Source organism: Notolabrus celidotus, chromosome 7, assembly GCF_009762535.1.
Source record: "Notolabrus celidotus isolate fNotCel1 chromosome 7, fNotCel1.pri, whole genome shotgun sequence".
Taxonomy (NCBI): Eukaryota; Metazoa; Chordata; class Actinopteri; order Labriformes; family Labridae; genus Notolabrus; species Notolabrus celidotus.
The window spans coordinates 23,208,365-23,227,921 of NC_048278.1; the positions used below are offsets into that span (position 1 = coordinate 23,208,365).

Genomic DNA, 19,557 nt, shown 5'->3' on the forward strand with positions numbered 1-19,557 from the left:
AAGATACTACATTTCAACTCAACTTCTTTCACAACTCCTGAAACCAAGGTATAAGTTATTATTATTTTATTTAAGGGGGCTTTTTGTGCCTTTATTAGAGAGATAGGATAGTGGATAGAATCAGAAATCAGGAAGAGAGAGACAGAAAACGACAAGTGTTGGAATCGAATTAGTGGTACCTGTGACTAGGACAACCGCCTACATTGGGCGCATGTACATAGTTCAGTATCATTGCATTGATTTTGATGTCTCTAGTCAAAGTAATAGTATAACAGTGGGCCCTACTCTGTAAACGTTAAGCCACAGTCTGAAAAAACCTTGTTGTGTGCACTTTTGTGTCACCTGTTCTAATACGTTTTATAACAGGAAACTTGTTTTTCCTCACTAATGCTACGTCTAAGCTTTTTGACGGTTTGCCTTTATCTGAAGGTGAAATTAGTTTCTTTCTCATGGATTTGCAATGTTCATCCATCCTGTATTTTTGCAAAAGTAAATCTTGTACTTCCAATGCCCTGACGACCACAAAAATCCAACCATCACCTCCCACACTTGTAATTTTTTGTCCTTTTTCTGACACGTCAATGCTGCCACCAACACCCAACTTGTTAGAAAACTAATAAAAGGCGTTTCATCATGGGGCCCTCTACTCAACCATCGCTGTGTTCTACATTTGGCGATGTGTAGTGATTTAGCATACATCAATCTCATAAAAATATCTGGAGTATTATTGAACAGCTTTTTACTGTTTGATTTTTAAATAAATGATTTAAATTGAGTGTGTATGAAAGGTATCACTCTATCATGAACCTACTTAAAGTTAACCCTCACATCAGAGGTGTTTTTAAGCTTCATTCAGCTCGATGTTTTGGTTTGAATACCTGAGGCTTAGTCATATTCTGTTACACCCAGCTGTTAAAATGTATTAAAAAACCCAAATGCTCTGCACCGAACAGTCGGCAAAGTTTGAGACAGCTGGTGAACCCAGTAAATGGTTGGAAAGCCAGGAGCCAAAACTTAAACTAAAAAAGTATTGAATGTTGTAATTGTTTCATAACTCAGACAACAATTCTGTAGGAGTCAGAAATGATAAAGGAATAAAAATGTGGACTGATAAATCAAACAATATCTTCCCCAACCTTCATACATTGAATACATGCATAGGCTTACATACTGATAGGTACACAAGCTTGTACACACAACCAGGAACACACATAGTGAGCAAGACCAGTCGGGCTGTGTTTACTGTTTGGTCCTGTGTGTTGATGTGATGAGACACCCGGGCTGATAACACACAGGGCCAGAGGTACAGCCGCTCTGTTTTTGATCTCAAGCAGCCAAGGTGGCTGGCCAACGGGACAGACGGAGAGCCGGGGTCAGCGAGGTGTGCTGTGTGCTTGATTACAGACTTGACGGGGGCCCCCACGACCTCTTGCAGGTCAGCTCTGACCCCTGACCCTGACACAGCAGGCCCTGACGCACTGCTCAATGCTTTCTCCAATAACACATTGGGGTGAATGGAGTAGCTCTGTGCTCGGTGAAGACTGGACCACTTCCCCTTTAGACCTGAAAAATGTTGCACAACACAGCAGCACAGAGAGGGGGAATGCTGGTGGTGAGGCTGGACCTGTCATATGTTGGCCCTTTCAATAAAAAAGAGCCTGTCATACCTCTCTGCCTTGATCAATTAGACCCAGGGAGACCTTGTCCTTTCCCACAGTGTATCTGAAAATACGTTTGTATATGTCTCAATTGCAACAGTTCACACAAACTCAACCAGTCCTTGTGCTTTCTTCCTGGCCTTGCGTTTTTGTCTAATCACTGCAACTATCTGCACATTGGCCAATACCTATTTTCCCCCTGTGTAATGTATTATGTATCAGAAATGATTTCAAACACCTTCCAATGGATGCTTTTATCAGATAGTTTTCTCTTAGCAGCTGTTAACAAGAAAAGACTCAAAACATCACAACATGAATCACGGTTTTAAAAAAGCTGCACCAGAATCAGAACTTTAGGCCACAGTGGGTCTAACAAAAATGTGGTAAGATCTTGGGGGATTAAAATTTTCAGGAACAACTGTTGCACGTGGGATAGATAATTCAATAATAATTTAAAGCACAAGCACAGAGTCAAGCCGCTACCCCTATCTACAACAGAAAAGCATGGTCCCAACTGCCTCCGCTCAGCAGATTTCCACAAATTCCTGCAAACTGAGTCCTCTGCAGAGATGGTGGCCGTCCCATCAGGGTGAAGTTTGTAGTAAACACCCTCACCATCATTTCCCTCAAGGCAACCTGGGTCAGCCAAGTGTTAATCTGCCTATTAATCTTCACTAGTGGCAGCAGGACGGCGCTAACACACACCACACACACACACACACACACACACACACACACACACACACACAAGAGAAAGACTGCATGATATTATATGCCCCAGAGGATTGCTCTTTTGGCTGCAGTGATGCAACACTTGGATGAAACTGTGCCTGAGGTGATGGAGCTTGAGGAAAGTGAAAGAAGAGATGTGATTGTGTCTTTGCATGTGCATTTTGCCTGATGTTGTCTAATGATGACTGCTGTATGCAAGCACCTGGGTTTTGAGTCTTGGAGAAGGTAAATCGATGCTGTCTCCATTGTGAGCCAAGTCTCACGAGAAAATGCTACTTAAACCTCCATGTCTCTCCCTCTTTAAGGAGTGACTCAGTGCTTCTCTGTCAGCTTCACTGACTGGCAAGGATAGAAAGGTGGAGTCAGGTGCCACTTGGTGTGACTCATGCTTATCTCTGTAGTAAGACAATTGAGGAGTCTGCTGCTGGCTACAATATTTTCTTCATAGAGAAGGAAAGAACGTTTTTTTAACCCATGTAAGATGCTGCAATGTTGCATTGTTAGCCCTGTTAGCCGCAGGACTTAAACTGCAGTGTGGTGCACTTGGTTGGTCCCCCAGTTTGGTTTAAATATATCAAGGGCTTTATGGTTGCGTGAGGGGAGGTTTAGCTTGGTGTTTAAAGTGTGCGCACTCCACATTAAGAGTCTATCATACTTTGTTGCATTGGCCCTGGTTTCTCTCTGCCACTAGCCTCTGCTCGTCCCCAGCTCTCCATCCATCCATGGCCCTCTGAGTATGACATCACTGATGAGCAAGAATGTTATGCTAATTTTATAGCTGCGGTTAAAAGTATCAACATCTACGGAGTGTATTGCTATTGAATTTGGTGCAAATGTTTCTGAACTTTAAAAAATGTTTTGCAGAAGCTCCCCATTTTGTATCATCTTGAAAACTCATTAGTCCAGTCAGATAGTTTGTGAAAAAGCTGGTCACGACGCATGCAAATAAGGCAAATGGCCATCAACTGTGGCTGTATCATGTTGCACTGAAAGTAGGCAGTTCTTATTGGGGTCACCACACAAAAGTCCTTGTTGATGGTTTAAGTTTAACCTCGCAGGGTAATCCCTATCAGAGTTACAGTCCATGCAAAAGCAACAGTGCACAGTTTCTCCACAAGAGGAGCTTTCTCAGGACACTTCACTAAGAGCCCAATAAGACTAAACTCTTTGAAAGACCCAACATTAATCCTTAATGAGCAAACACTTGGCAACTGTGGACAAGGAAAACTTAATTTTAATGGGCAGTAGCCTTGAGTAAGACCAGACTCATTGGTGCACAGCCATCTTCCACAACTGACTTGGCCTAAAAGGTGGGATTTACAGAGGACAGGAAGAGAGATGTATCTTGATGTTTAGTATGTCAGAAGTGCCAAGTGGATCATCCACAAATACTTATTACACTTATTTGCCATTAGTTTAGGCCAGTGTAGGTAAATGTTCATCAGTGTTTAAATCGTATCATTGTGAAGATAAAAAGTATCTTTGCCACAGGACTATTTACCCCTTCTCTTTTATACATTTGAATTGAACAAGTGAATCTTTGCCTATCTTCATTTTATGCAGGTGTGAATGTGCCTTTAACCTTTTACCATACTAACCACCATCAAGTGACTTTTAAAAGGTGACATCAAAACTTTTGATCAAAATAATATTGGTCTAAGAGGTCCCCAAAACATGTCTTTAAAGTTTATACTCAAAAAAAACACTTTGAAATCAGATTTGGCATGCCTGAAGAACCCTCTTCTTCAGCCCTGCTCAGAACGGTCGGTTTTCTCTCTGACCACGCCCCCTCAGGAAGTGGATATCCCCTCGGCTCTCCAGCACGTTGATCTAATGTTTACATATTGGCTGAATATACACGGCTGCTCACAGATCCCGCATTACTTCAACCCTCTAAATCTGATCCAGAATCTGATCCTGATGGAGAGGCGCCTGCCGCAGGACCTTTCTGAAGGATTGGTCACAGATGTTGTGTTTCTTGTTGTTTCATTTGTCAGTATGTTGAGGTGTGTCTTGGTACACAGCTTCAAATATGTAGCTATGTGGCTATGCTAACTAGCGCTAGTACTTTTCCATGAAAAATAAAAATCATCCACTAGATCTTCAAATCTGCAGACGTGGGGAGTAAAACTGACCTCTGTGTTTATTAAGACAGCCTACAACTAGCATGCCTCCCTCCTAAGCCCCTTGTTACCACACATGTGTGCAGGTATGAAAAACAGAGGGAGTTCAGTGTTATTTTATAAAGTCTATGAGCTGAACAAGCTCCGAGCTCTGATTCCGTGACAGACCGGATATTGTTGTGACGTAACAAAACACGGAAGTCTGAAACGCGTTGTTTCAGCACACATTTACAGAAAGGTGTAGAAATCAAAACAGGGGCAGAATGGATTTTTTCATTCTCGGGGGGTTTGTAGACATGCCAGGGACACATATTTCAGGTAGAGAACCATTAAAAAGTCGATTTTGCATGATATGTCACCTTTAATAAACACATTTTAGCTAACACACTAGACTCAGGTTGCAAATGTGTTAAAAATTTTGCTAAAAATCATCATACTAATATGTCTTAGCATGGAGCTCCTGCTCGTCTGTACTGCTTAATAGCTGAAGGCAAAACATTTTTTAGTGAATCCTTTTTTTTTTGGTCTAGTCTAGCCTCTGGTTTCCAAATTGGACACTTCCTAAATATATACATAGCATGACAAATTCCCCTCCTCTTCCATCAAGGAGATAATTTTATTTAATGACAGTTTGTCTCAGACAGCCTCTTGACAGCGTTGTCATAAATCAACAGATCATACATCCTCCCGTCTCTTCCTCACCTTACCCCCAAGACACTTTCCTCTCCTTCAAGAGGGTGACTCATCTTCTACCAATCAAGAGCAGCCCAAATGATCACTCACCTTGGACCTCCCCCGTTTTTGATTAGCACCTTTGATGAATGGTGTCTTTTTCCTTACTTTAATTGGAAGCTCTTTTCATCATAATTTGGTGTTTGTTTCCTGTCGTTTTCTCGCTGATGGCTGCGAGCTAGAGGGCTGTAATTTCTACATCAAGGAAGTTGTTATGAATGACTAGCAGGTGAATAGACAGCAAAGCAGAGATTTCACCACCGAACTCACCTGGCAGGTGAATTTAGGAACCGGTATTGACAAATCATAACGCTGAACAGGCTGACTCGCTCACACACACACCGCAGGGAAAATAGAACACACACAAATGAAGCACAAAACACAAACAGGGGATAATTAGGGTAATTTTTGTTTGAAGTATTATGCGTCGCAATGAAAATAGAACAGATAAAAGATGAGACAATAATAGATCTAAAGAGGACCTTGACTGAATGTTGTTCCAACAAAGAGCATTTTGTTTGACACAATTCATGTTGTCTACTAAACTGATATGCTCTCCCAACTTTGTGAGGGTGAAAACATTATATAAAACAAAATATGCTTATTGTGCATTATGTTCATTGACGCTTGGGTATCTCACCACTATACTATATATAGACCGAAAATACATTTATTTCCTTCCACAGATTGACCACTGGTCATTAAGGACAGAGATAAGAAATCAAAATCTTCTGATGATAAATTATGCCGTGTGTATAGATATATTTCCTCCTTATATAACATGCAAAATGTAGTATCTAAAGTGAGAGACAACTGAAATGAGGTCACACCGCAGCAGGAAATCTTCCTTTTCATGTGAGATCCAGAGGGGTCACTCTTATGAACTCATTAGAAGAGAAATGCAAATGTAGCTCTGTTTCTTCCTCCCCTCCTTCGTTCTCTACCGTTTCTCCACTCCAATTTCCATGTTTTTTTGTGCTTTTTTTTTAAACAATCAGCGCTTTGATACACAAAGCCATGCTGGAAAATATAATGCATTTTTATTTTAAAGATAAAGTGTGACTGGTTGTGACTGCCATTTGTGGCCTTGTCATCAAGCTAAATCATTACAAACAAAGCCTCATTTTTATTTTGTGGGCTTGTGACAAAGTTAATTTACTGCTACTTATAATATTCATAAAATACATTCAACAGACCTCTAAAAATCTGTATTTCTCGCTGAAAGGTATGATTGTGTTGAACAAATGACCCCTCATCACAGGCCTTCTAACCAGGCAGACGGACCTCTCTGCAGTGGGCTCTCATCATGCTGCAGAGGGCATTAAATAATGAATCTCTCACTCACTCAAGACCTCTACAAACTGTTTTTCCCTTTACAAGACCAGAATATGAAATTAAGGCAAACTTTGGAGCTATTTAAAAAAAACTGTGGAGGTGCACTTCATACCCTAAATATCTTTCTACATGCTTCTTTAAAGGCATATATGCATCCTAAAAAACTGCATCTCTAACATTTGTTTTATATGTTGAAAAACTGGGCCACTAATATGCATTCTTCTGTTTTACTTCTTATGTGTTCGTTGCATGGAATACCTCCCACTACATCAGCTTTTTTTTAAATCACTGTTTTTTTTTCATTATTCAACAATGCAGCTTTTGTTAGATTATAAAATCCCTCAGCAGGGTATGCCTGCATCATGATATGCTGTTCAGTTCTGTTGACACTGGCTTATTTTCTCAGAGTTTGTGGGGTCAACCAGATATGCTGCTCTAGGGATTCCTTTTTATTTAGATTATCTTCAGAAATTCACTGCATTTAACCACGATAATCTCAGAGAAGTGTTGAGTATATCATGAGGTAAAGCTTTAAAGAAGGCCTTGGGTCTCTTATGACAAACAGAGCTTTTGGATTAAGGTTGGTATCCCTAACAAAGTTGCATTTTATAATACCTTACAATGCCAATAAACCAAAGCCAAAAACCCAACATGAATCATTTTGTCCTGTGATTTATTTAATCTGTTTCATTTTCCACAGTTTGCATCTCTTCACCTCTTACCTCAGGCCCCGCAGGCCTGCACTGTCTCTTTTTAGTCACTTAATAGGCCTACTAAAAATCGCTTTTCTTCTGATTTCCCCTTCCCCCAGAAATTTATGATTAAAACCATATCCTAGGTGAAAGCTGAAAAAAAGAGACACAGAAGAAAAATATACTTCAAGGCAATGAGGTTGTTCTAGCTTGGTTTTAGGGTGCGTGTAGGTAGCATCATTTTAAACTGTGCCAGAAAAAAAAGTGGCGGATAATTAAATTAAAGAAATGCTGTAATTAAGTAGAACAGAGAAGGAAAGAAAAACAGCCAGAGTTTTTAGCTTGTATCACATATTTCCTCTCATTTCTGGGGCTGGAAACAAAAAATATAATGTTAAAGGTTTTTTTAATGAAAGGATGGTTGTTTGGGACTGCCTGTGTGAAATCTTCCTAATTAACTCTCTCTCTTTCAGTGCTGTGTTTACGTGCGTGTGCTGGTGCCTGTTTCTCGCGTGCGTAATGCTCGTGCGTATCCGTGTATGTGTGTGCGTAAGGGCGCGTGCGTTTTCCGCTCTACTCTGGAATGCAGCCAGTCTCGGCTCTTTGAATCCACACTCTGCTTCCAAAACCGAAAAGCCTTTGATCTTTTTTTTCCTCGCTGTCTCCTTACCCGGAAGAGAACCCCTTCTCTCTCTCCCTCTCCCCCTCTCTCTCTCTCAGCTGGGATGAACGCACACGTGGAAATGTTGGCCCGGCTCCACACTCGGACCAAATTTAGTCATACAAAGGCGAGGGAGAGCGAGGAGGGAGAGAGCCAGGGAGGTGGTGGTGGTGGAGGGGGGGGGACCGGGCGGGGGGAGTTGGGGATGAAAGAGCCAGCCGCCGCAACATCAAAGGCAGCCGCGGCTCCGCCCCGCTAACCCCACCTCCGCGCTTTATAAAGATCTGCCTCCCCATCCCAACTTTGATTCTCACGCAATCTCTCCCTGCTCAGACACACACAGAAAGCAGCACACTTCCACTGCTTTCTGGCTTCATTTCTTTTTCCTTTTTCACGTATTTTCTCACATATATGTCGAAACTCAAACCCCTTTCTCCTATTGTCTTAAACAGTTTCCCTCTACCTTCATTATCCTGCTATTTTTATTTCCCTTTTACAATTTCCTAATTCTGTATTAAAGACAATTCATGTATGTTTGTGTTTGTTTGTGTGTGGGGATTTTGAATAATCTTAACTGTTAGCAAAGTTGAGTTTTGGTAAGCCTTTAATTCCAAAAAATAATCCTTAAATCTGGGTTTTACCTCTTTAACTCTTTTTATTTGTGTGTAGTGCAAATTATAAATGAAAACAAAGGCTTATCTATTATTTCCAACCTCGCAGCATTTCCATATAAATCATTATGGATCAGATGAGACTTAAAATGTCGATAGGCCTTGTATGTAAAACTGAGGTTTCTGAAAGTTGAGACACTTGATCACTTTGATTTAAATGGACCATTATTTCATATTTTGTAATCTTCGTAGGACTTTGTTAAAACACGTGTTATTAATTTATTTCTCGAAAAGCGTTTATTTTATTTTTGATGATATTTAAAAAATAATGAATCCGCTAGACACCTTATAACAACCTTTGACAGACAAAAAGATATATTTTAAGAGACTGGGACACGCCCCCTTTTCATACGTTCTTCTTAATTATATACATTAAAAAATATAATATGAATGTAAATAGTTTGTACAGCTTCATAGCTGGATTAGAATGGGTTTTACTTGCTTTAATCTTCCTCCAGCCTTTATTTGTTGGTGTTCCCACTGAAAATGACACTATTGCCAACTCTCACATTAAATGTTTCTTCCTCTACCTCGTCTGGACGAGTTTAAACTCGCTTCATGTTTGTCTCTTTTTTCTTTAATCATTTGTATTTATCATGATTGTTTAAACATCACAAACAGTGCGTGTGCCCACCTCGCCGCTGCTTCTTCTTCTTCATCTTCTCCTTCTTGCTCCGTCTTCTTCTCCTCCTGTCTGGCCATTTGTTGTGAGCCTTGTATAAATCTCTCTCTCAGGAGGAGTGTCAATCGGTGCGGTGTCAATCAGAGCCTCGGCTTCCCTTTCATCTCTCCTTCCTCCCAATGACTGAAGAGGGAGAGGGAGGAGGAGGAGGAGGAGGGAGCACGGCTACATTACCAACACACACATACACACACTGGATACATTACACTGTGGAAGCAGTGCGGGGAGCAGTGGGAAGTCTGTCCACGACGTTTTCCCCTCTCTATCTTCTTTTTCTGATTGTTTTATGACTTTTGCTTTCATCCCTCCTCATCCGAGCAGCTGAGAGGATGTATTTTTACGCATGAAAGCGGCTTGCTGCGTTGTTTCGTCCTAAGTGTTTGAATTGTTTTCTCTACATCCACCAGTTACCATTTAAACCTCCAGACGGTGTTTTGGTTTCGTGAGCCTACTTTGTTCCCACTTCAAGGACGCACGAGTTTCTTCACTGGACTTATTTTTCTGACTTTTATAAATGCACTTTTTGACGTTGAGTCATTTTGTACTGGACCATATACTCCGTTGGTTGACTGAAAACAAGTGATGAGAGTTTAACTCGTGGGTTGTCTCTCTTTTTTTTAATTTTTTTTTCCTCATGACATTAAGTTGTGCCGCGGACTCTCCCTCTGGTCCGTCACATCTTGACTCTTCGGGTCTGACTTTCTTTCAGTATTAGCTGAAACACTCACAGGACGCCGACAGCAGCCTCACTCCTGTTGCTTCAGTGAAAACACACCGGCAGCGTGTTCGCACGCCGCTTCCTCTCCAAGTGACTCACGGTCTGCACTCCGCTAAAAAACAAGGGGACGTTTCCCACTCAGGGGATTTTAAGTGGGAGTTTTCCCCCCTCTGTAATCTCGGACAGTGCTGGCGTGTGGCTTCAGTTTTCTCTCTGAAACAAACACTAGAACACAAAACATGCCACAGTTATCAGGCGGCGGAGACCCGGAGCTGTGCGCCACAGACGAAATGATCCCGTTCAAAGACGAAGGAGACCCGCATAAAGAGCAGATCTTCGCCGAGCTCAGCCACTCAGAGGAAGAAGGAGACCTGGCAGACATCAAGTCATCTCTGGTCAACGAGTCAGAAAGCAGCCCCAACAGCAACAGCCACGATGTGAGTAATGTTGTGTTCACTGATGTGGTGAATTATGATGATGAGGAAGAGGAGAGGAAGGTGGGTATCAACTCTGAACTCCAGCAGAGAGGGTGACACAGACAGCATCAGCCTGTAAACAAAGTTTTTTATCCTTTCAATTCTTTTGTATTTTTCTGATTTTTTTTATATTAATAGCTCTGGGTTTACTGAGGTATTTTAAGTTCATAATAAAAGGTGATGTTTTAAAGAGAAAATTAAAGGTATGAGGAAACCTAAGGTCAATACCCTGCTGTGAAGAGCTGCTCAGTATTTACAATCCATTTGAAGCATTTTTATCTCAGAGATTTATCAAAAAATGCACAAGCTAATATATAAGCTCAACTGTCTGTTAATACGTTGTTATTTATTTTAACCTAACAATAATTAGCTTTAAAGAAAACACAACAGTTTACAAAGCCAGGTGCACCACCTTCCACTCGGCAACCAAAGATGCTCCTATTCAACCTTCAGTGGCCAACAATTTTCTCTTTAATGAAACATTAAACGTTTGAAATACACCTGACTGTAAATGGAAGTCATGTTGAATTTGTTCTGAAATATGGGATAAAATAGATGAAATAATATGTGATGTAAAATCATGGCCTTGTGGGCTGCCTGAGACAGGAAGGCTAATGACTGCATCTGCATAATAATCCTCACCACCTCTTGAATATGTTTAGAACTCAGATTGCATTATCTTTTACAATAAGGGTTTTTTAGTGTTTTCTATGAGTGTATTCTTTTAAAAATACAACAAAAAAGGACCCCATCCGATACGTATATGAATTAGATGTGCTTGCATGTATTTCCAATGCCCTTCTCATTTTTCATTATTGTCGTTCCAGTTTTTTATCATGCATAAATTATTTTTTTCTTGTTATGGGGATGAGAAATGTTTCAAAACTAGCCGAAGCTACTCTATTTCTCTAAATCCTTTGTGATCAGGTTAAAAAGAGGCAAGATGAATTTATCAGATGAAAATCAGCATCTAAATGTGTTGACTTCATTGTGTATGTAAATGCACATAAAATCTCAATGGAAGAATTATGAATAATGATTTTTTAATGTCTGTGAATTTATTTCTCTGCCACTTTTATATTCAATTCCTAAAAGATGGCATTACATTAGCCCAATAAAAAAACAGAGCAGGCACAAAACATCCCAGTTAAAATGTGTTTTTAATTTTCCTGCCTCGCTCCACCCTTGCACTGACCTCAGGATGCAGACTGCAGCTTCCCCATCACAAAGTTCTGCGTCTGTTTTGTCATTAACCGCAGTGTTAATGAAATTTTGGGCGCATCCTGAAGAGGAAGAGGCTGTGCAAATTCACCACAGAAATGTCCTAGAGATGCACGAGACAGAGGCTGAATGTTAATTAGGAATCCAGTGAGGCTCCCTCGCTCTGCTTGAAGCCATCCTGAGGGGTCTGAACTCCAAAAAGAGGTCCTCTTTCCCAATTCAGACTCGTAAAGAGAGAGGAAATGGATGTGTGAAAAGCGGGACACTTTTCCTTTTTTCCTTTTTTTAAATGCAAAAACTGCCTCCATCATTCCCTCGTATATTCAACGGTTATATTTCATATTGCACACAAGCTTTGATTCATGACACCAATACACTTTCTATTTATTTGAATTTAGAGGAAGACTTAGAACGAGAGAGATGAAAATGAGAGTGGACCTATGGTATTGAAAACAAGTTAATTTGTAAGCTCCTTAAGGACATGAAGCTTAATTAAGTGGTTCTTTTGAAGCTTTGATGCAGGCTGCTCCATCACCCCTCTATAGATAGTACTGTGTGTGTGTGTGACTGTGACTGTGTTTGAATGTGAGTGTGAAGCTTGTTCTGCCATGGTGACAAGCAAATGGACGTCATTTGTCCCAGTTGTATTTGTGGGTGTCTGACCGTATCATCATGTCTGTGTGTGTGTAACTGCTTTTGAAAACCCCCCTAATCGATTCGCCATCATTTCAATGTATGTTTTTTTTTCTTCTTTTTTCTACTTGCAGGCAGCTAGACAGTCCCAAATACAAGATTCATATCACGAAAAACACAGAGACCATCAGGATGATGGTAAGTGACACTTTCTCCAGCTAAGGGCTTGTTAGATCTGCATGCTTTGTAAAGGACGACCAGTGTGTCTTTTTCAGCTGCAATAAAGACTACGATTTTCAGACTAATTCTCTGAAGCTTTGAAAACAAGGGTGTGAAAAAGTGCCACCTTGTTCCCCTCCACACAGAAGTGATCGCTTACCCTTTAAATGTTAGTCCTTCCCTTATCAGAGCCCCTGTTTCTGCTCCTCTCTGATACATAATCTCTCATCCAGGTCTAGTCAGGACATGCTTTACCTTCATGTTACCTGTTACCTCCCGCATTGATGAGGGTGCCTGCAGAAATGTAAGAAAAGATGGAAGTGAATATAAAAATGCGTTCTTTCATGTTTAAATTTAGAAAAAGTCTTGATAGCACATGCACATTCAGCCCACAATTGAAGATAAATCAAAATAACAGCTTGTGTGTTCCTAATTATGCAATTACCACAATAAACTATTTCCCCACATCAGCCTGTCACATGCAACATGTTGCTGCCGCTCGGGGCTTGTTGCTCTCTGGCCTTTGTAGTCTGACCTTGCTGCTGCAGATCATCATTACACTTTGAAGAGGAGTGTGTCTCCTCTTTGTTCCCCTTTCACTCTTGAATAAGACCCCCTCAAACCAAACACTGCCTTTTTTTTTTCTTCACAACAAAATCTGTGTTGCCATCAGGCTGTGTACCACAAACACTCCTCCCCCCCGGCCTTATTGCGCAGCGTGCAGTTGAGTGGTGAGTGGCTCTGTATTGAGGCCTCCTCTTTGACAAAGCTCCCCCTCTCAGGTCAAAGGCGTAGAGGAACAGTTGGGGCGTCTCCTGTTTTGACACAGTCTGTATGTTCTTCTAATTGGTGCTAATTGGCACCGAGGGGCTCCATTGTTCCTCTGCATAATACGACCCTCCTCTCCAAGACGGGAAGAAAGGGCACAAACAAAGGCCGAAGAGAAATAGGGCACGGGTTAAAACGATCCGCAGTGATATCATTACAGCGCCAGAGCAGGCAGCCCAACTTTGTGTGCAGCTCTGTCATTATGACATGCCTGATTTTACTGACTGAAGCACATGCAGACTTTGCAAGAGTGACATATCTTAAAGATTGAATGTAGTGAGTGTTCTAAAAATTGCTCCTTGTGTTTCCTTTTGACTAAATAAATTGTCCCTTTTTCATTCTTTGTATTAGGAAAGCATCAAGACATGTACGGTAAAGGTCCGTACTCGGGTTACCCAGGGTACATCATGATGACCAACATGAACGACTCTTACATGAACAATGGCTCCCTCTCTCCGCCCATTCCCAGAACGGTCAGTACGGGCTACTTTCTCGTGAGTGCATTTAAATGTATTATTTTTTATGTGACATGAAATGCTGTTGATGTTGCAATGAAGTTGAGCCTGAGGACCTAAGAATAAACATTAAGTAATGGGAAGGCAATAAGCCTGCTGGAATTCTGTGTGGTTAGGATATGTGCCTCGTAAAATCCAATTTCGATCTGTCAGTTTACAGAAAATAAATCACTGACCCTTTTTAATGAGCGTGTGAGAAGTGACCCAATCAGTCTTATTTTTCGAGTACATTGATGCATGAAATGTTATTTGTGTTCATCTGTTTAAGGGTTAAGATTAGGATGTTTTTGTTACTGTTAAAGTTTGGTGTCACTCTGGTCTCACACGACACATTTGCTTTGTTCGCTCACCAGTTTGTGTAAAGGAAAGCAAGAACATACCAGAAGAGATTTGACTTGATTTTGCACCTGCTCAGGTTAAACCACGGTTCTACTACTGCTTTCACAGCTTAAGACCTAAACTGAGGTCAGATGAGAAAAAAGGTTTCAAACTCTGGCTTGGTGATGTTACAAAATCTGGCAACATAACGTAGAGCAAGTAGACTGGAGGAGCAGGCAGCACGGCAACCTGTTGCTCTACCTGCTTTCAGACTCTGTTCTGCTTTCTCACTTTTTAACTTCTTATACTTTACACTAACACTTATCTGAAGAATACCAAATAAAAATAAAATGTTTTTCAGCTTATTAGCGAGAGCATTTCTGTGTATATCTTTGTACTTTATGGCCACTTGTTTTGTGATTTGGAATTGTTGTTGTGAGATTAAAAGTTTAGAGTTATTACTTCTGACTGCAACAAATGGCTTTAGAGCCAACCTTTTGTAAAACATTTTTAATCTAAGAAAGAAAAAAAAACATTGATATATAAAACAGAGTTAGACAATAAGATATTGAGAAATTAATTTCATTTTAATGGTTTAAATGTTTACCTATTCAGTACAATATCATGCCAGTATTTAGATTTGAATGTTTTTGTTTAAGACAGAAACACTTGCATTTATTGTAAAATTGCAACTGACAAACAATTTGCTGGTGTTATTAAGATTACAGTGAAGTTAAGACTTTATAAATGAAAAAGCCTCTCAGGTAAGATCCCACATTTTGACTTGCAGGTGTAGTGGCAGTGATTGTGATGTTATCTTTTTGCAGTATTTACCCTTTTGTATGAGCATTATAGTCTCCCATGCCCTTGGAAGCCGCATGCCTGCCACTCTTATCCACAAGATTATCAGAGATATACAGTATTTCTCATCTTGTTAAAATCTTAAGTGTTGCATGCCTACATGACCCAAGTAAGCCCTCTAATTAGCCCTGCATGACAGAGGAGGCCTAAAGGCGACATCCCCTACAGGGGAGTTCATAGTGCCGTCCAGGGGTGGCGTGCTTTGTTCCAGATATCGTCCCTGTGACCGTATTAATTTCAGGCCAGCTGCAGGTCTCTCTCTTTCTCTCTCTCTTTGGCGGCTTCCTGTGTCTGTCCCGTTTGCAAATTTCTCCTCTCAAGACAGACATAAAACGCAGGGCACTCCAGCAGCTGTCCACTCTAATCCTGTTTTGTCCACATCTCTGGGTCACAAGCAACCTCAGTCTGGCTATGGTTTGGAAACACACACACACACACACACACACACACACACACACACACACACACACACACACACACACACACACACACACACACACACACACACACAAACACACACACACACACACACACACACACACACACACACACACACACACGCATGGTGCAGAGAGGAACCCAAGAGCTCTGGGTTGTTTGTGCTTTTGCAGCTCATACGCGTTAGTTTCATCAGGGTAAAGTTGTGAAATGTGACTTCTGTGTTATTATAAGAATCGGCTTTCGTGGGCAGATGTGATTGTCGGGGGCAGATGCCACATGCTGTGTGTAAAGGAACTTCATTCACACGCAACTCTATCACGGAATGATGTTAAAATTGCATTGCTTCCCCTCTGCCAAAGCTGCAGAGGGTGAAGGTATGTGACATACTGGAGAAAAATACCCTGGTTACCTCATGGTTGGTCCTCCTCAGTTTACAAATAGGATGTTTTGCACCAAAATGTTGGATGTGATGCTTTAAAAATCCTCTTTTTATGGCTTGTTTTCTGGTCAATTTTATCAATTACTCCATCAAACGTGCCGAAAAAGCTCTCAGAGGTCTGTATGGAGACCAGCTGACTGTATGAGAGGAAATTACCCCTCACTGCACATGAATTAGGCCAGGCAGTTAGGCAGCTCATGTGCTGCCAAAACTTTTACAGCCACGCTTTCATTTCATTTACCATGGCTGCCTTTTACCCCCCCAATTTCCCCCCCTCACCCTGTCTTCAATAAAACGGTAGTCATTTTATATACGTTTCTCGCACTTATCCAATAAAAAGAGCCAAGGCTTGGTGGAGGGATCACGGAACATGAGTCCTCCGGCTTTCTCACTGATGTCAGCTCGTAGCCACAGTATCTGCAGGCCTGGGATCAGTTTTCAACCCAGATCAAAGGCACATTCTCTCTTTCATTCTCTTCCATCCCAAGCCCCAAACCGCCGCCCCCGATCCCAGTAGTTTAGATTGATTTCCATTGACCATGACATTCCTGCACATGCCGTCCAGTCATGATGGAGCTGAAGGGAGTAGCTGATTGTCAGCAGATTTTTAAGGCTTCTAGCTTGATAAGTCACCTCCGATAGAAGGGCTCAGATTTTGGTGTCAGGATGCCTAATGGTGCTCACTTCCTTATGCATGTGGATTTAAAACAATGTGACCACTTCAAAGAGTCAGGAGTGTCTTAATGATGCCTTGATTTTTAAGTAAACCTATGGCTGTTTCAGGATGTGGCGTCTGCTTGGCAGAAATTGAAATTAGCTGCATGGTCATCAGGGGAAATTAAGCTTTATCTAAATAAGAAAAAAAGGCATTGTGATTTTGTATCCAGAACATTGTTGTAGCAGGCAGGACATGACATAAAAGTTGCTGCAGTAGAGACCGTTGAATGTTAACAAGATATCCAAGATGGCAGGCGAAGCAGATCATGACACTACCACTGCAGCTTTTGTCTTTATAACAATGTCATGTGTTGTTGGACCTTTACACGGTACAAACAGAAGAGTGGAATGTGTGCACTGAGCACACACCGATTGTGTGAAATAAACACTATCACCCCCTCATTCTTACTTGGTGTATTCACACACCGACTGCTTCAAGAAATTTAACTCGGAGGCTGGCAGAAAAGTCGGGTAAAAATTTGGCTGTTTGCATTCACACATGCAGCCCAACCCAAAAATGTCGGGATCTTTTCAGGAGTCTATCACAAGTGTGAATACAGCACTGGGCATACAGAAGCACATGAACTGTTGACAGTATCTCTCTTGGCAGCCTGCCTGAGCATTTTCATAGGCATCAGACTGTGTGAAGAGTTTGTTTACAGGTAATAACTCCTAATTCTGTTGTTCTAAACTTTGTCTCTTGGTGTATAAAACGAGGGACCAATATAAAGAAAGCTTTCTCTTCGGTGTCTTTCTAATGCATCCCTTTATGATTTTCTTCCAAATTCTAATAATACCCCATAATGAAAGTGATGATAATGGTTTGAAGAAGTTGTTTTCTGCTCTGAGGGCTTCTGTTTTATCTTTTTCTAAGTGTTCCTGCAGCCTTTTTAGCTCGTGTGAGGATTTGAAAATGACAGCTTCTAAATAAAGATCAATGTGCATGTGATGGACAGTGCATATTTTTAAATGACCTGAAAGCTATTTTCAGATCAAGCTGCTGTTGTCAAATTAAAATGTCTCTTTTGTTAAAGGGTTTTAAGAAGTCCTACAGCCGCTGAGCTCTTTTAGATCCAACATAAACCCTGTTGAATAAACTAGTAAATGCATGGCTGGAAAGATAAAGACACAACTGTTTGCTCTCAGTTTTGAGATAGCGATAATGCAGACTGTGGTGCAAGGTTTTTCAGCTGACTGTGATGATGTCTTGGTGATGTGCGTTAGGACAGTCTCATGGTCTGTGCAACAGCTTGAGGAGAAGGACGAATAGAATCACAGATTTTTAGTTTCTAATCCGAGTTTTGCTGCTGTGGTGGAGAGAGTTTAGAAAGCTCTCTCCTTTTCCCGTACACTCTTTTCTTTTTTTTTCTTCCTCCCTCTGGACCCTCAATTGCAGATCCTCATGGCGAGAGAGAGGGGGTGTGTTGGGGGGAGGGGGGTTGTGGCGCAGTACTTTCCTTTGATGTAGTGAGAACGTGACGGATCTGCTAGCCAGTGTCTCGCAGCGTGGAATCACTAACCCAGGCTTACCTAACGGGATTTGGTAGGACCGCTCTGGTGTCCCTCAGTGCCATGTGTGTCCTGAGCTCATGCCCCCAGCGCTACCGTGGAAGATCCCTGTTAAAGAGAACACTACATTTACCAGCAGCCCTCCATGTCCACACAGAATGATGGAAGCTTATAGCACTGAGTGTAGTTTTTTAAGTCTCACTATATGTTAGAGAGGCAGTGAGAAGTTTAAGATGGTTTATGTCTTTAGTCCATACCTTGATCTTGCTTATTTTAGCCTGAAAATATCATCCTATATGTCAAACAAAGGAGTTAAACTGCCTAGTTTCAGGCTGTAAATGAGTTTATTCTCTGTCATTCAGAAAGTGTTTCAAAGTATCACTTTGACATTGAAGTCGTCTGCTGCACAACTCTATTACACAGTGAAATATGTGCGTACACATGAAGGACATCACCAGGGACCTCACACAGAAGAAACACTTGGCATCTCGGGCGTCTTTGTAGTGCCGCTGGGCCGTGGTGTTTTATAAGCAGTGCCATTAACGCTAAGGGTTCCTTCTCGTCCCTCCGCTGCACCATGATGCTGGTTGACACATTTACTCCATATGCATGGCGCTAATGTTGCCATGTGGTTGCAATCACCTTATCGGTGTGTTTCATCTTGTTAAATGGAGCTGAGTGGAGTGATTGTCTACAGGAACAGCAGACTCAAGAGATGTAAACAGAGAATAAGACCGAGGACGGAGATGATAAAGTTATCTTGTATTTGTTTTTATGTGGAAACGGTTTTTCTATGTTGTCTTTGTTAAAATGACACATTGCTGTTCTTTGAGGGTCATTTACAAATATTATCTTCATCATTTGAACACTTAGAAATGTGAAAGCCAATTTTACTGATGCGTCATTCCATCAAAATACACAAAGGAGGTCAAATCTGAGGCCTTTGACTTCTTTCTGCTTTCACCACTTAAAGAACCATAAGAACTTGCTTTGGTCAAAGTAGCGTTCAAAATGTGTCTTTAAATGTGTGAGGAAAAAGTAATCTGCAGTGTCGGGATTGTGAGCTTGACATGCAGATGCACACTTAACCCCAGCTGATGTTTATTTAGGGCATGTGTGACCACTCAGAACGTAGCACTCATACATGATGACACTTTCTTTGCTCCCCATCCTCCCACTGAATTGGAGGAAGCTTAACCAATCAAGAGGTGCAGCCTGGAGCCAGCCAGTCAGGCCGCTTCTCAAGCCCTCAACACCTGCTCGGAGGACTTCACTCCTCACTAGCAGCCTGCCGCTGATCTCCAGGGGTCAGCGCAGGGCCTCGCCAAGGTTGTCCCTCATGTGTGCCCCAATTCTGTTTGAATGGGCAGGGTGTG

The 19,557-nt window shown here is 41.4% G+C and overlaps 1 protein-coding gene across 6 annotated transcripts in view; it reads left to right on the forward strand.

Moving 5' to 3' along the window:
- The first annotated feature begins 9,434 nt into the window (after nucleotides 1-9,434).
- Nucleotides 9,435-19,557, forward strand: part of lef1 (lymphoid enhancer-binding factor 1) — a 44,712-nt gene continuing 34,589 nt past the window's right edge. Inside the window, exons 1-3 of one of the 6 annotated variants that reach the window (XR_004631968.1) lie at nucleotides 9,435-10,441; nucleotides 12,469-12,532; nucleotides 13,733-13,875. Coding sequence is in view for 5 of the 6 variants with exons in the window: in XM_034688800.1 (XP_034544691.1) it covers nucleotides 10,244-10,441; nucleotides 12,469-12,532; nucleotides 13,733-13,875 (405 nt within the window). In the remaining variant the exon portion in view is untranslated. The remainder of the gene's footprint in view (nucleotides 10,442-12,468; nucleotides 12,533-13,732; nucleotides 13,876-19,557) is intronic. The other 5 variants (XM_034688802.1, XM_034688800.1, XM_034688799.1 and 2 more) reach the window with 5 other exon arrangements.